Genomic DNA, 17500 nt, shown 5'->3' with positions numbered 1-17500 from the left:
CATTCAGATGCTTATGCCACCATTAATTGAGAAGTGGAATGTACTCAAGGATGAGGACAAGGATTTGTTTCCTCTTTTAGAGGTAAGTTATGTGCCCCTCCTCCCAAATATCCAAACTTCTTTTTGTATGTTTGTGTGTATGTGTATGTATATATTTATATTTACATTTGCACACATGTATAGTTATTATAGTTATTAATGTGCCAGTAAGTTGTTATTTCACTAATATCCTTGAGTATCCTAGGTCATGACACGCAAAAGCATTCCCAGAACAAATATCTGGTTGACAAATAAAGACAATTTTGTTAGTTTTAGATATTTTTTGTAGTAGGGGAGATACCTTAATGCATGATTCTTCTCCCTAGTGCCTGTCAAGTGTGGCAACTGCTCTCCAGTCTGGTTTCCTGCCCTATTGTGGTCCTGTGTATCAACGCTGTGTCTCACTTGTGGAGCAGACGCTAAACCAGACCATGGTAAGAAACCGCTTCATGTTGTGTGTGAAGGTTATATCATAATTATATTTCTTTTTGTACATCAGCATATGATTGATATTAGATAATTTGGTTTGCAACTCATTGAATTATATTTTCATCATATGTAACAAACAACCACTTGCCCACAGGCACATGCACAGAATCCCGAGCAGTTTGAAGCAGCAGACAAGGACTTCATGATAGTCTCCCTAGATCTGCTCTCAGGGCTCGCCGAGGGTCTCAATGGGCATGTAGGTCAGCTGGTTCAACAATCCAACATTATGCAGCTCCTCTACCAGGCTATGCAGGTATGCTTTTCCTTCAGTGGGTTTTTGTGGTAGATGGGTTAATGAAGAGCAAAATGTTTCTTTGATAGTGCCTTGTGAATGGCTAAAGCTCTCGAAAGAAGCAACCAGCAAGTAGAAGTACACTTACATTTTGTAGGTTTTTGGAGAGTGATTTGAGAGTAAAATGTATGTAGTGAATTTTGCTTAGTTTCTGAACTAATAAGAGCCGAGTATAAATGGTAAAAGATTTAAAGGAAGAAATTTAATCTTTTTTTTGTGTTCTTTTGTTTTTTTTTTTTCTCTTTTTTTTTCTTTAGTATTGAAAAGAAAAAATATAACCTAACAAAATGAAAATTCCAACAGGACCCAATGCCAGAAGTTAGACAAAGCTCCTTTGCACTTCTGGGTGACCTGACCAAAGCATGTTTCCAGCATGTGGCTCCTTGTATATGTAAGTAGATAGCCTGTTTATTTTATTTATTCTTTTGTCTCTTGTTTTTCTTTTTCAGCGTACTCAATATTTTCTTTTATTTATTTATTATTTTTTTTTTTATTAGTTTCCTAAATGTCAAAGTAATGATAATTGTAGCAAGATTATAATTTTGTTAAACACCTACTGTGGCCTTCAATGCTAAAGAACAAAATTTTGGCATGATGACTTTTTTAGATTATCATTAAATATATCATGAGTCACCATTCAGTAAGGTTATCACATGCAAAATTTCCATGAATTTATGACTTACACATTTATTCATCTTTTTTTCCAGCTGAGTTTATGCCAATCCTTGGTCAGAATTTGAATCCAGAGTTGATATCTGTCTGCAACAATGCAACTTGGGCTATTGGAGAAATTTCTGTAAAATTAGGTAAGTGGAAGTGTATTGAAGATGAAAAGGATATCTCCCTGTTTTTTAACTATTTTATTCTTATTTAGCCTTTATTTATTAATTATATTATTTGCATATGTGATACTTTGTTTATGAAAAAAAGATTGTTTTATTGTTAGCTTTTTGCTCCAGAATTTCAGAAGTTTCCAAGCTGAATGGTTTACCTTCATATAAATATGAGTTGTTTTTTTTTTTAGATGTAAAGTTTTTTTTTTTTTAAGATGTACTTGTACCTTGAAAAATAGTGTTAGATAATATATCATTGAAAACATAAATTTCTCTCATGGAACAAAACATATTTAGTTCTTGAATTACCATATTACATGCATGGTGAAATAGTTTCAAGTAAACTTTTGCAAGTGTGATATTTAAAGATTATTCAAGTCACCAACAGCTAACTACAAGTAATCAATATCTTTCCTCTGTTTCTTTCTGATTTTTCTGCCAATGCATGCAAACAGATATTCTCTTGTCAGAATTGCCAGACTGAGAAGAGAATATATCACAGAATTTTGTGGTTAGTATACTGATTTACATGGTCACCCTGAATTGCAGGACCTGAAATGAGAGTTTATGTGAACCTTGTCCTAACTGACCTCATCTTCATAATCAACAAGCCCAACACGCCGAAAACCCTGCTTGAAAACACAGGTATGTAACGACCCGTTTTGGCCGCACTCGGCTCTGCACAAGGTTCAGGACATTGTTTAGTTCCCAGTTTCCCAGTCACTAGTAATTTTTTTTTTCTTTTACTTGAAGAGTGAGGCACAGTGTGAGTAGTAGTATTTGCATAGATTTAATTAACCAAAAATAAATTTTATGTAATTAAAGTTCAGGTTATGCCTCGTAATTTATAAAAACAAAAAACAAAAAAAACTCATGGTTATGATTTCATTATTGGCTGGCCCATTTTCTTATAGGTGCTTAGACTAATACTCTATTGCGTGTACTATTACCATTATGGTAATATTTTTCCTCTGTATGCTGCTTGTAAAGTATTGGCAGAGTAATAAGCATTCATCACATAGTGGTTACCCATCAAGTTGCACTTAATGCCACTGCTTTTATTTGGGACTTATGTCAGCGAGATCCTAGGAATCCTAGGTTTGTGGAATTTGAGTGGTTAGTCCTGGGGATTCCTGATTCCTTGAAGACTGACAGGACAAGCTAGCACATGGATGTTCTGTTCAGTAAGTGCAGGATCTAATATGCTATTTCTTGCTTGACATGGCAGCACACTTACTTGTAACTGTTGGGTTGTAACCAAAGTCGTTTCAATGTGCTAAGTAGTAAACATTTGTGCCTCATTTATGGTTTGCCCCGTTTACTTATTTTTCTGTTGTTAAATTTGATAAATGATTTTAGCATGCAGAACCACTAAGAGAAGTGAATTGATTTAGAGAGAAGAAAGTTTGTCTTATACTGATCTAATTTTAGTTTGCATTATATTCATCCATTAGATGATCAGAGAAGTACCTCGTCCTTGTCAGTTGCAGTGAAGATAGACTTTCTTGGAAAGTGTGTAATGCCATTATCATGCTCCCTAGCTTGTCCTTTTGTCATCAATGACTTAAGAGGAAATTTGAATTATTGTTATAGTTTGTGTTTATTATTTAAAAAGTACCTTAATTTTTGTCATAACTGTACATAATTTAGTGGACTTAGTATTGCAAAATGTACTAGATCTCCTTCCTTAGCATCTTGGATTCAAGTTTCCTGTCCCCTGATTATTATTTAGGTATATGAATTGGAAGTTGGATTTGATGAGAGAAAGAAAAAAAAAATTGTATGCATTACAAGTTGAAATGTTTTGCCTGTATAGATATTTACTATAGTAAGGAATCATTTCTTGATTTTAATTTTGTTAAATCTTTATTTATTTTTTTTTACCCCTTTTTTCATTATGATTTTATTTTCTGTGTACAGTATATTTAATTTTGGGTGGGAGTAGCTTGCCCCAAAGGCCCTGTGCCCTTCTTGATTTTAGACTGGGTTAACAGAACGGAACACAGGACCTGGTAGTTAGCCTGCTCTGTGTAGCACTTGAGTAAACCTATTTGAATTATTTTAGGATGACGTTATTATTATTGTTATTATTATTATGATTATTATTATTATTGTTATTACTATTATTTTGATTTGTTGCCAGCAGCCTCTCCATTGAATAAAATGATTACACTAAAGTTTAACAATTAAAACAACATAAAATACTTGCCCATAAATGCAAGCATATACAAACACATGTACATACTTATTTACATACATTCACTTAAAACTATGTTGATGTTTTTGTAAGTAACTGGTAATTTTGTATCATTATTACCTTGTCACTGAGTTTATACTTATTTAATTATTATTATTGTTGCTATTATTATTATTATAATTAGTACTGTTATTATTGTTATTATTATAATTATTACTTGTTATTGTTACCAATCTCCCCCCATAGGTTTGTTATCATTATGTCATGGTTTTCTTTCTCCTTTTCTTTTTTCCTGCGTGTTGCTGTGCTCTTTAGCCATTACAATTGGACGCCTAGGCTATGTGTGCCCCAATGAAGTGGCTCCCCTGTTGCAACAGTTTATCAGGCAGTGGTGTGTAAACCCTCAGTTTCAGTTGTATCTTTGACTTCCATTTAGCATTATTCTCCACATTAATGTTTCTACTTTTTTTTTTTTAATCAATGCCTCTTCACTGTTAGTAACACTTTAAGCTCTTTATATATATTTTTGCTAAAGTTGTTGTCTATCTTAGATATTTATATCTTCACCATATTAAATGCATAGTGTCAAATATTTGACCATTTTGGTGCCAGAGTGTGGTATTAACAATGGGATTTTTTTTTTCTTTTCTTTCTTTTTTTTCCTTTAAATGTTTCTTTAAATATTCTGGTCTCCACATTGCCTCAGTGGAGGCAAAGATTTCATAACAAGTCTGGCCTCTCTATCTCAGGATAATGATGGAGACTAGAATACAGAAAAGCTGTTGTCATTCTCATATATCCAAAAATGGTAACTATACAGAAAAGAAAAAGAAGAACTGTTCTTGCACCCGAGTGAGTCTAGCCCACAGTCAAAAGTCCTTTCTAGTAAGCTTTCAGTATTATTAAAGAGTCTGTGGGATTTTAACATACCTACGCTACCTAGCCTGGGTCAGTGGTTCACCAAGCTTAGTCATCTAGGTCTAGCCAGTCAAAGCTAGATGCACAAACATCAGACCTTTTGTTAAAAACAATTTATTTTGTTGTTTTAAGCATGACATTTCTTTCTCTCTTTTTTTTTTTCATTCATTTATTTAATTTGATTTACTTTAGATTTTGAAGATGTTTGGTTGTTTGAACCAGTCACCCCAGGTTAGGTACATTTTGTTGCTAGTAAGATAGCTTATATGTTTTATAGTTCTTTAGCATAATTTTAGATGTAAATTATAAGTTAATGATAAAATTAACTTTAGATTTAAGTACACTTGCCAATGAAAGATTTGCCCAGTAATAAACTCAACTAAATCCTTAAAAGTTAAAAGGTTGTAACTATTAAGAATTATCTTTCATTGGCAGTGATGAAGATTTAAAAAAAAATGATTTGTAGTTTCATAGCTTTGTATTTCTTGTTTTTTATTTTTATTTTTTGTCATTTATTTGATAGGTGGCACTGATTATTCAATTTAATTTTCCCCCTCCCTCCTTTATTATGCTTTTAAAAGTGTTTTGTAAATGTACAGTCTGCCATATCTATGTTTAAAGTTGGAATTCACATGCTTGTTAGTTTAATGTCCCCCGTGCTTAATTTTTGTAGCACGAAAAAAGAATTGTTCATGTTACTTTCTGAATTTAGTCTTAGTTATTTTATCTTATTTATTTTTCTTTTTGGAATTGATTTCGTTAATTATAATTGTTTACTTTTCCCATTTGTTCTTATTACTCATATTTTATTATTATTATTATTGTTATTATGACATTATTATCATTATTTCAAGACTAGCTGTGTCTGTCAGTGTCCCTTATTTTAAATTTCAATTAAGTTTGATTATAGGAATTATTTCTCCTTGACAAACCTCTCTAGATTGGTTTTGAGTGAGTTTGAATGGAATTTGATAAGGCTTTTGTATTAAATTAGGTTTGATTGAGAACCTTTTGCTGTACCATTAAAGTAATAGTGTTGCCTAAAGGAATCACATCTATTGAGGTTTGACTGGGGCTTTTATTGTGTGTATTAGGTACCTGGCAGAGACTAGAGCCCTTTAACCAACCATCTTTTTTTCTCTTTCTCTCTCTCTCTGCTCTCTTCCCATCCCCCTCAATGCCCACCCACCACTACCTGTGTGGATCCTGCCGGTCATCACGGCAAAATGTCTTGCGGTGCCTCTTGGCGGAAAATCCCCCCACCCCCCTGCAGGTGCATATCCCTGCGCAACATTCGAGACAACGAGGAGAAGGACTCTGCATTCAGGGGTGTGTGCAACATGATCAGTGTGAACCCCGGAGGAGTGGTGGAGGATTTCATTTTCTTCTGCGATGCTATTGCCTCGTGGGTCAACCCCAAGCAAGATCTCAAGGAGATGTTCCACAAGGTATTTCAAACATGCACTGTGGTTTAGCATTTTCTTCAATGACATTATGTTGGATTTGAAGTGAATTTGTAATTAATATTTTTTACAGGATCACTTTCACTTTCATACATTTTTCCTTTTGGTGAAATTAAACTATTTATTCCTGCAGTTTTGTTACTACGGCATCATATCAAATGATAATTAATATCACTTTGCTAAGATATCATCTATAGACTTGCATAACAAACCATAAGTCAAGGGAACACACATCTTAAGATGTGGTCTGAATAGAAGGGTTAAGGTGGATTTTGTATTTTATGCTTTCCTGCACATCCTCTCCTTTCCTTTTCTCTTCTCCTTCTCCTTTCCCTTTTTCCTTTTCTCTTCTCCTTTCCCTTTTTCCTTTTCTCTTCTCCTTTCCCCTTTTCCTTTTTCTTCCGCCTTGACTCTTCCCATCCTCTCGTTTCCTTTTCTTCCTCCTATTCCCTCTCCCCTTTCTTTTCATCTTCCTATTCCCCTTCCCCTCCTTTTTTCCTTCCCTTTCTCCATGTCTCTCTGTATCTCAAGCTTTATTTTTATGCTTTGCTGTTTTCCAGATCCTTCATTGCTTCAAGGAGCAAGTTGGTGAGGAGAATTGGAAACGTTTCACGGAACAGTTCCCGCCTCCACTAAAGGAACGCCTCACCCAACAATACGGAGTGTGAGCAGGTGAGGATCTGCTCCAAGGATTATTTGTCAGTTTCTACAATTTCACTCATTGTAACTTTAAAAAGGATTTTATAGCATATGGAGAAATATTTTTAGAATTGTGTCTTGGAGATTTTGATGTTAAACACTAATGTCTGCTTTGAGAGAGATATTTGTTTATTTACCTATCCTCTTTGCTTAATCTCTATGTTAGCACTAAAGCATTATTGCAAAATAGATTTCTCATCTGCATTTCCCACCCAACAGGTGGTGCTGCGATCATGTCAAGACCAGAGCCCAGGATGAGGGAATTAGCGTCCTGGCCGAGCTCTGTGGCGTGTGCAGTTAGGAGGCCAGGGGATCCTTTCGACCCTGTGCCTGGGTGGGGGGAGGGATCCACTTCTTCTCTCAGCCACTCTCCTCAGCTTGCCTGCCATGCACTGCTGTCTAGCCCTTCAGAATGCTGAACGCTCTCACTGCAACACCCGTGGAAGACGTTGAGCCACAACAGGGAAGGAGCAGGCACTAGCGAGAGGTGGCTGCCGCGCGCATCGTCGAGGGAGGGACTTCGCGGACTGGGTGGGGGAAAGCGGAGGGAGGGGGGTGGTCAGCCCCTGGTGGGAGGGACTCTAGGTGGGAGGCTTAGTCCCCAGCACAGAACATCAGCACTAGAACACTCTTGTCCTGCCCCGTCAACAGTGGGGTAGTGACACGTGAGTGGGTGCATCATGTAGAGGCTGCCCCATTCAAGCTACATTCTCCTGTCACGTATTTCACATAACCTTGTATGTAGGTACAGTGATGATTTGTATTATGTAAGATATGTAAATACATGAAGTTTTTATTTTCTACATGATCACTTCTTGTAATAAGTCTTTCCTTGTGCCAATCATGGTATCCATGACCATATATATTTCTCACAAGTCATTGTTGTTTAGGTCATGTAGTATTTTGTCATTATTTCTCATCTATGCAAGGTGGGCCAGAATCCATCTGCAGGATGTTGTATTGCAGGAGTGATGTAGAAGGTCTGGGGTAGCGTGTGCCTCTTCAGCAGTAGATCTACCAGCCTGGCTCTTCCACTGTCCTCAGTGTATTGGATGACCCAAACACTTACATTACTAATATGGTGCTACATACGACTTCACTTACGTGTCAAGGAAATCACCTTTGTCAAAGTAGAGAAACAATAAAGCAGGAATATGAATTCTGTTAGCACATGCAAATCTCTTAGAGCCCCATTTTTCTCAAGTAAGTTTTGAAATGAGCTCTGTGGATATCATTGCTTACATAAATACAATAGCTGTAAACAGACTATTAGACTAAGTGGTACTCAGGCTGGTTGTTGTACTGTGCTTTACTGGTTTAATCTGAAGCTTTAGGACCTGGCAGAATTTTTTCATATCACTGGTTAGGCCAGTTTGTTGCTTACAGTATTTGGCACTGTTGTATGAGATTCTGTCTACTTTTTTATAATTCTTGTATTTTTTTTTTTAGATCCTGCTGCTTCAGGGTAAACCATAATTTGTTTTCCCAGTGCACACATAGGACTTAATGGAAACGACTGTGATCATAGTGATTTTTTGATTTTTTGTACTGTTATGCAAAGTAAGTTAAATATCACAATTTTTTTTCTCTCTTGAAAGTCTTTACACATGAATCATTGATAGATGGGTTACATGCTGTGCAATAGATGTTACTGATAAAATGATGTTTATGAGTGGGGCATGTTACAGGGGAAGAACTACGTTGTTTAGTAACAATATCAAGTGGGACCCTTAGCTTCATTTGTTGTAAAAGGGGTATAGAGGTTCTTGAAGAGTAAACATTATAAAAACAAAACAAAATTATTAGGATTAAGAGCCAAAGAGTGTTCGAAGTTTAAGTACATTCTTGAGACCATTTTCTTACATCAGACACCTTCCAGAGATAGACATATCATCTTTGTATACACTGTCAACTCTTTGGTTCTTGTTAGGGGGCTGAACATGATAGAATATTTTAGACAATATAAAACTTGATATATGGGCTAATAGTGAGGGGCATTTATTATTTTTATTCTGAAATAGGATTGATTTAGGGATCCATCGGGGGCAGATAGGAAATTCATTGTTAGGGGCAATTTAACGTATCTGGGTTAAACATTTTTGAAATCTTAAATTTTGTAAGGGTGGCAGTGGCAGTCAGACTACTAGCTAATAGTCTTTTTTTAGGTGCATCCATGTGTACTTGGGATTGTAGCAACCTCAGAATCATGGTGGCCTTACTGTCTCTGGCAACCCTGGTAGCAGTTTGTTTGGTGTATCTGTAGACAAAATATTGTCAGTAGTGTTGTTATTTGCAGTGTTTCTTGCATGCCCTAAGTATGTCAGTATAATTACTACTTGCAAATGTAATGGTGACTTGTTAGTTGGCTACAGGGCAACAAGGTTGTGCAAATGTTGGCCTTGCTAGCTCCACTTAGGGGTACATCATTTTACTCTTGGCCTTTGTAAATCTTGACATTGTACATGTATCAAAGTTGTTTTTTTTAACAAGATTAGAGGAGTACTTTTGGAAATATATTTTTACCACTGTACAATGTGGATGTATAGCTACACTGCAACAAGTAAAGGTTTACCCTAGGTGTATGTAGCTCTTTTACCAGCTAAGAGATGTTATTCCATGCAACACATTTTCAATTGGAAAACAAATGTCAAAAGTTTGGGACAGTTGTAAGCTTTCTCCCCATGATCTTCCCCCGTCTTGATGTAGACAAGAATCTTATAAAAGATATTCATTGAACAATTACAAGTAAACATTAAAAGAAATAAAAATAAAAATTCTGAATTCACAACCTAAAAACAATTGGTAAAGAAGTTTGAGCTAATGATCCCAGGCTTTCATACCCCTAAAAGTGGAGTTGGTTGGTTCTGTATAGTGACAAGTACATAGTTTTGGCCTGCCTTTTTTCTTATATTTTTCATTTTAAATGTAAACTGGCACTCCTCGTCTAGAGCCAAGAGGTTTTAACATCGGAGGCTTCACTAGTAATATTCTAATGGCAATAGACTAGACACGGAGCAGCAGTTTAATGATTTTTGACCCTCATGGCACTATCAGAAAGCTATGTAATTATTTGATGTATAAAATTGTATTGGTGTAGCCCCAGTCTTGCCCATTTCTAGCTGCCCAAAATTGTGAAAACAACCTTCTAATATCTTGAATTTCCTCATGAAAGGGAAATATAAAAATACATATTATTTTTCTTCCTTGCCGGCTGCTCAAACAGGCAGTCAAACCATGGCTTTCGAGTATTATTTTGGTACGATCTTAACTTAGATTGGTAATATGGATGAAGTTTGTCGCCCTTTTTGGAGCTCTTGTCTGTTTTGTCCTAGACTGTGCCTTAAAGTTGGAATATTCCCCTGACAGTCAAGTGGTTTATTTGTTCGCTCTCTGTGTGAACACATTGCATGCCAGTGTTGATAGTTGCGCCATTAACTGAAAACGACATAGGCTGGTTTATGAGGGAAAATGCTAATCAAACTTGTGTATTATACCCTCATCAATATGGAATTTGAATTACTAACATTATATTGTATGATTTTTAGGGAGAAAATAATGTAACCCTCAAATGCACCGATAATTATGGTAACATACACACCTGTGCACCTTACTGCTTATTTGGGGTCAAGACTTGAGAGAATAATTATCATGTTAGCTTTGAAAAGAATTGTTATACACAATTGCACTGTTTGAATTGTGTGAAAGAGAGAGAGAGGGAGAGAGAAAGAGTAAATTTAGTGTCAGCAGACACAAGAAGTTTCCAATAATGTCACCTTGCAAAGTGATTCTCATTTTTGTGATAGGCCCAGTCAAATGACAGTATGAGGTAGGCAAATTATTTGATAGGCTACAGTATTCGACAAAGTCATTTGGCAGTTAGGAAATCTCCTTTTGCATTGGAGCCTCTTAGCTTGCTGTTAGGAAAATTGTTAGGCTGATGCCCCTTTGCCTATGAGGAGTTTTTATAATATTGTGGCTAGGTGTGGGATAGGTTGTAGGAGTAGGGTGGGATGGATTGGTCAGAGACACGTGGATAGGCAAAAGTTAGGAGCTGGGTGGGTGCTTGCAGTCCAACTTGGTTAGCAATTGCAACGTTTGATACCGTGAAATGTGCAGGTATTGGGAATGACCATGTAATACTGAGAGAAAAATGGAAATGGAATTGCTTATCAGGTTTGGGCGTATTTTAATGTTTAATTTATTTTTCACTCTTGTAGAATGGAGTGAGGGTGTATGGATGACAGCTGTATTTTTTGGATGATTGATAGTTATATGACAAATTCGTTATGTACGAATTTATTTTAATGCGGGTCCTCTTCTTAGTTTCTGATCATGCTCAGTGATAATACTAGAGATTTATAGTTATGGTTTTAACTAGTCATTAATGTGTTAGGGTTACAATTTTAGGTCCTTTTTCTTTTTTATCTTTCCGAGATGTTAGGTGTTAGGTTAATTTTATTCTATATTTTTGCTCATTTGCCCATGTTTTAGTACAAATATTACTGTTATTGATATCAATTTTTAAATGATATTTTGTTAACTATTAATTTTGATAAAAAACGAACGAGTCTCTCAGGCACTTGACCCCAAAAGAGTGCATGTAAGCGTGAGTGTTAACTGTACATGAAGTAACACCTTCCCTTTTTCCTAGGTCTTTCATTGTCATTTGTTGTTCTTCCTTCTTTTTTCCATGTTTTATATGTATTGATCAATATTTTTTCTTGGATTGATAGTGTCAGTGTGACGATTATATTCCGCTCTTGATATTCAGCATTCTCTTAATTTACTTTATTCTTTACATATTGATATTAAGACTATGTTAATAGCACTATTAATATTCTGTCTCTTTCTAGGTTATTATGATTATTAATGTTATATCATCATTTTTTTTTACATTATGATTATTATTACTATTATAGTTACAAATTACTATTACTATTACTTTGTCATCACCACATCATGTTTCACTAGCATTGTAATGTTGTCATAGGTATCTGCATCATCATAACATTGCATGTGGGTCACACACTAGACTGCCCTTTGACAAGTTTTGTACAAATTGTTGTTTTTTTGCTGTGATAGGTGTAAATCCTGATTTGTAAAACTATTGTGATATACTGTATGGTCTGCACAAATTTAGGCTCGAATAGTAGGTTCTCTGGTAGGTCCTTATTGGTTAATTTTGGCTGTAATTAGCAATGTACTTTGCGTGGCTTTCATGTATCTTGGGGAAGGATACCTTGTTGCCATATATTTTGATTCATTGTAACTTGTATTATATATTGTACATAGAGAATTGATTCCCCCCCCCCTCCCCCCTCCCACTTGACGCATTTCTGTCACCCCTTTCGTGCATGTAAAATGCTTTAGTCCTCTATTTTATCATTTTTACACATTGTTCTGCCTGTCACACAGTATGTTAGGGGCTACGGGAGTTGTATTCTGAAATTAATTTGATGATTGCCACACATTTCTTAATATTTATTATATATCCTCATGAAACACATTAACTTGGGTTTCTCAAGTGTGGTAGTGTGTTGTTTGCTACATATATATGTAAGATGCTTCTCCCACTGGCCTTGTGAAAGCGTTTTTGAATTGGTATTTCATGCTTTTTACAGTCACGAATTTTAGTTGATGGGTAAAGTATTTGAAATGTCCTGACCAGACTATAAGGAAATATTGTTACTTATTTTATACTGAATATTGTAGAATGTAATAGATAGAGTAGCTTTGATTGTACTTTCGAGAATTCCATTAAACCTCTGGGCAGTGTGAAGTTTAATATGTTGTTGGTTATTAGTGACCCCATGTACATGATTACCCATATCAAAATATCCATGCATGATTTTTATATATATATCTATATATACACATTAATACATTCTTTTCATAAGGCATTTTAGATATTTTACGAAAAATGCCTACATACAGGTGCAAGTTGTGCTTGAGGTGTAGAGGTGTGAAATCTGTTTTGGCTTGATGGTTCCTCCAAGGGTTTGCTGCCAAATGTTCGGTTAGTGGGAGCGTGTTCCACTAGTAACATCCCGCGCGAGAACCCAGTTAGTTCTCAGACAAAGATGCTTTTCCGAGGTCATAGATGTTTGTTTGACTATTTGGTTTAGATTCGCTTTTAATCTCATTTATGCTGCATTTAGAAGTCAAGAATAACGGGTGGCAGCTGAACAAGATATATTTTTTCCCCCCCAATAAACACAGAACAGGAGCAGTTAAATCCAGGGAAAACCAGTGTCATAAAAAAAGAAAAATCAAGGTGCGAAACCAGCCATGTCTTCTTTCCTATCGCTGTGGTAAAGGATGAGGGAGTGGTGGCACAGTAACTTGTAAAGCATTACCAGTGGCCTATCTTTATATTACTAATAATTTTATGCTCAGGGAGGTGTTGCTGTTCTTAGGTTCACATGGGTCTCAGGGGTTTCCTAACTAATCTTAGCGTTTCTCAAATATCATCCCTTTTTCTCTAGGAAATTTCCTTTTTAAATGCTTAAAAAAAAAATGATTCTTTATAAATTTAAAATCGGAAGAAAAATGTGTTATATAATCAAGAAGTGGGTTGACATGTAGAGAGCGGTCATGTGCTCACGGTTACTGTAACTACCCCTGCCTCATCCTAGTAAACACTGTGTTGTTACAAGTAGTGGTGCATCAGTATAAATGGAATGGTGATATGTGCGTTTCATTTTCCTCTTTACTACATCCTAAAGAAATAAGAATTATACCGAACATTGAGCGTGTTTGGTGTTGATAATAAGCAGCAGTTTGTCTTGTTTTAAAAAGTTGGATCTTAAGGACTGAAATATTGAATATTGTTAAGGATCATTGAAAATAATACATACTGTTTGTCTGTTTAATTAAAGACGAAATGCTAAAAGTAATGGGTCACCTTTGTTGCTTATACATGTTTCATCTTATTGGTGTTTTTCTTGAAATTTTGAGTTGTTGACAAGTACTCTTGACTTAATTAAACACTGAAATTTAGATTGTAAGTATTTTAAATGCATTTTAAACAGCTTCATTAATTGCCAATAAACATTCATAAATCCGTTCGACAGTTGCCAATTTAAATAGATTCCAGGAGCCAGACTTCGTTCCTGCGATTCCAGAACTTGAATGGTGCATCGTAGGCATTCCTGAAAAAGCCAAATTAATATGTAAATATTGATATAAATTAAGGGTGTTCGGCGATCAACTTGATGTTAAATATTGCTAATAGGATAAACATGTCAATTTGTATTAAGAAAAGTACTTCCTGGGGGGAAAAAAATTGTCCTACATTTAACTCGGGCTTAATTTGAATCACTAAAGTGTGACAGTCAAACCGTTAATTTCTGAAGGAAACGGCCAAACTAGGGAAAAAAAACAAAGTATTGCAAGGAAATATGAAATGCTATCCAATATCAAATATTCGAAAAAGATTTTCTGATTAATAACGAAGATCTTAAGTGATTTGGCAAAACAGTTAACTCACCAGTACATGAGGTCGGAGCGCACAGCTTTCCCGGCCGCGGTGAGGATTGCTTTGAGGGCAGCGGTCTCTCGGAGCCAAACCGAGTCGGAAGTCGCATACCCGCCGAATTTCCTACAGAGTGCGATTAGGTTAATGAATTGGAGAAATAATTATCCATGTTAACTTAAAAACCAGTTGCACGAATATTTCTTACCTCGTGAGGACATTCATCTCTGGCCGCACTTTGATCTTGATGTTGGAATCGGTTGGTACCGGAGGCTGCGTCTGGTGCTTCTTTTCGACAAGGAAGCATCCGGTCAACACAACGCCCGTGTCGTTTTTCAGATACTCGATGCTCACGGGCGCCGCCATATTCATCCTAACACCTGTTTGCGAAAGGATGTTTTACCCTCATATTCTATAATCGCCAATGGTCTTTGATGTTGACGCGGCAGATCCCTTGAGCCCCCCCCCCCCCCTAAATCCAATTATCCTCGTGATTCCACTCCAGTGTACACGGAAAAGAATAGGTCTGTTACCCTGATCATTGTTGCCTCCCAGGTATCCGAAGAGCTTGAAGAAGACGTCCATCTGATCGGCGTCTGAGGAGCTGCTCTGCTGCTCCATGCACGCCCAGTTGAGGCTCGGAATCTTCCTCTCTTCGAATCCCTGTGGGCGAAGCAGCTTTAGAAACCATTCCTTTTCTTCAGTCACTCGAATCAATTCTTGCAAATTAAAATATGCAAAGGGCTGAATATGTTCCCAAGATTCCTACCTTTATGATTAATGGCAAGGTGTGTAGCCTGAAACGCAAATGAAACGAGCCTTGAAGCTGAACGAAAATCGGCAGCGCAAACAATGAACAAGGACGCGCGCAACGACTTATTACTGGTATAAGATATAATCGAAAATGTTGAACTGAAGAAGTAAAGGAAGGAACAGAACCACACATGCCTAAAGTATAAACTCATTATTCTGAATCTCTTTGTTGAACTCAATGTACCGAGATCATTATATCTGCAAACGGTATGAAAATTGCAACCATATGAGAAGCATCTTATATTGGATCATATTCAAATAAAAAAAAAATATATTCACCAAATTCATGGCCATAGTCTCGTAAAAAAAAGAAAATACCCGGGAATTTCCCAAATAGCTCCGCACTCTAATCCGCTCTTTGCCTTTGAAGATAATCATAGTGGAGTAGGCTAAATGTCACTTATTTTGCTTATGAACTGTACAACAGTTTATGCGCTTGGGCGATATCCAGGAGAGACGCGGGCAGCTATCCCCCTGCTCTAGAACTTGCCCCCGTAACTATTTAGTTCCTGACAGTAATTGCGATTCTCAGATCGCCTTCGGGTCATCAAGCTGCTCTGACCATTGTAACTACCAATAGATAAGTAAAATTATGGCTTTACTATGTGAAGTCTGTGTATACTGTACTATACTGTACTTACAGCATGTATATGTTGTACTGTACTTACAGCATGCATATGCTGTACTGTACTGTACTTACAGCATGTATATGCTGTACTGTACTGTACTTACAGCATGTATATGCTGTACTGTACTGTACTTACAGCATGTATATGCTGTACTGTACTGTACTTACAGCATGTATATGCTGTACTGTACTGTACTGACAGTATGTATACAGTGTACTGTACTTACAGTATGTATGTTCTGTACTGTGCTGTACTTACAGTATACATAAACTGTACTGAGCAGCACTTACAGTATACATATACTGTACTTAAAGTATGCATGCACTGTACTATATGTATTACTGTACTGTACTGTACTGTACTGTACTGTACTGTACTGTACTGTACTATACTATACTAAACAGTCTGCATATACTATAATGCACTGTAGTATACTATCCTTTACTCCACTGTACAGTGTATATATACACACTGTACTGTACTTTACTATACTATAATGTACAGTGTTTATATACTGTACTGCACTGTGTTATACTATGCAGTACAGTACATAAACTGTACTGTACAGTATGTTTATAATGTACTGTACTGTACAGTATGTTTATAATGTACTGTACTGTACAGTATGTTTATAATGTACTGTACTGTACTGTACAGTATGTCTATAATGTACTGTACTGTACTGTACAGTATGTCTATAATGTACTGTACTGTACTGTACAGTATGTCTATAATGTACTGTACAGTATGTCTATAATGTACTGTACTGTACTGTACAGTATGTCTATAATGTACTGTACTGTACTGTACTGTACAGTATGTCTATAATGTACTGTACTGTACTGTACAGTATGTCTATAATGTACTGTACTGTACTGTACAGTATGTCTATAATGTACTGTACTGTACTGTACTGTACAGTATGTCTATAATGTACTGTACTGTACTGTACTGTACTGTACAGTATGTCTATAATGTACTGTACTGTACTGTACAGTATGTCTATAATGTACTGTACTGTACTGTACAGTATGTCTATAATGTACTGTACTGTACTGTACAGTATGTCTATAATGTACTGTACTGTACTGTACTGTACAGTATGTCTATAATGTACTGTACTGTACTGTACTGTACAGTATGTCTATAATGTACTGTACTGTACTGTACTGTACAGTATGTCTATAATGTACTGTATTGTACTGTACTGTACAGTATGTCTATAATGTACTGTATTGTACTGTACTGTACAGTATGTCTATAATGTACTGTACTGTACTGTACTGTACAGTATGTCTATAATGTACTGTACTGTACTGTACAGTATGTCTATAATGTACTGTACTGTACTGTACAGTATGTCTATAATGTACTGTACTGTACTGTACAGTATGTCTATAATGTACTGTACTGTACTGTACAGTATGTCTATAATGTACTGTACTGTACAGTATGTCTATAATGTACTGTACTGTACTGTACAGTATGTCTATAATGTACTGTACTGTACTGTACAATATGTCTATAATGTACTGTACAGTATGTCTATAATGTACTGTACTGTACTGTACAGTATGTCTATAATGTACTGTACTGTACTGTACTGCACAGTATGTCTATAATGTACTGTACTGTACTGTACAGTATGTCTATA

At 36.1% G+C, this 17500-nt stretch overlaps 2 protein-coding genes across 4 annotated transcripts in view; one reads left to right on the top strand and one right to left on the bottom strand.

Moving 5' to 3' along the window:
- Window positions 1–13468, top strand: part of Tnpo (transportin 1) — a 34266-nt gene extending 20798 nt beyond the window's left edge. The window contains exons 13-22 of the mRNA XM_086532469.1: window positions 1–82; window positions 366–473; window positions 623–781; window positions 1124–1211; window positions 1528–1626; window positions 2203–2298; window positions 4166–4241; window positions 6042–6216; window positions 6792–6903; window positions 7150–13468. The exon at window positions 1–82 is cut by the window's left edge and continues 80 nt beyond it. Of these exons, the coding sequence (XP_086388595.1) occupies window positions 1–82; window positions 366–473; window positions 623–781; window positions 1124–1211; window positions 1528–1626; window positions 2203–2298; window positions 4166–4241; window positions 6042–6216; window positions 6792–6899 (991 nt within the window). The 3' untranslated portion in view covers window positions 6900–6903; window positions 7150–13468. The remainder of the gene's footprint in view (window positions 83–365; window positions 474–622; window positions 782–1123; window positions 1212–1527; window positions 1627–2202; window positions 2299–4165; window positions 4242–6041; window positions 6217–6791; window positions 6904–7149) is intronic.
- A 316-nt stretch (window positions 13469–13784) lies between these two features.
- The window catches only part of LOC122253267 (heme-binding protein 1), a 15274-nt gene continuing 11558 nt past the window's right edge, over window positions 13785–17500 (bottom strand). For all 3 annotated transcript variants that reach the window (XM_043016198.2, XM_043016197.2, XM_043016196.2), the window contains 4 exons: window positions 14938–15067; window positions 14613–14784; window positions 14420–14530; window positions 13785–14081 (listed from right to left, as the gene is read on the bottom strand). In XM_043016198.2, coding sequence (XP_042872132.2) covers window positions 14012–14081; window positions 14420–14530; window positions 14613–14784; window positions 14938–15067 — 483 coding nt within the window. In that variant the 3' untranslated portion in view covers window positions 13785–14011. The remainder of the gene's footprint in view (window positions 14082–14419; window positions 14531–14612; window positions 14785–14937; window positions 15068–17500) is intronic.

Source organism: Penaeus japonicus, unplaced genomic scaffold (genome assembly GCF_977035675.1).
Source record: "Penaeus japonicus unplaced genomic scaffold, GWHDUDI00000001_assembly GWHDUDI00000037, whole genome shotgun sequence".
Taxonomy (NCBI): Eukaryota; Metazoa; Arthropoda; class Malacostraca; order Decapoda; family Penaeidae; genus Penaeus; species Penaeus japonicus.
The sequence above is the reverse complement of the archived record's forward strand: the minus strand, read 5'-3'. Positions and strand labels throughout refer to the sequence as shown.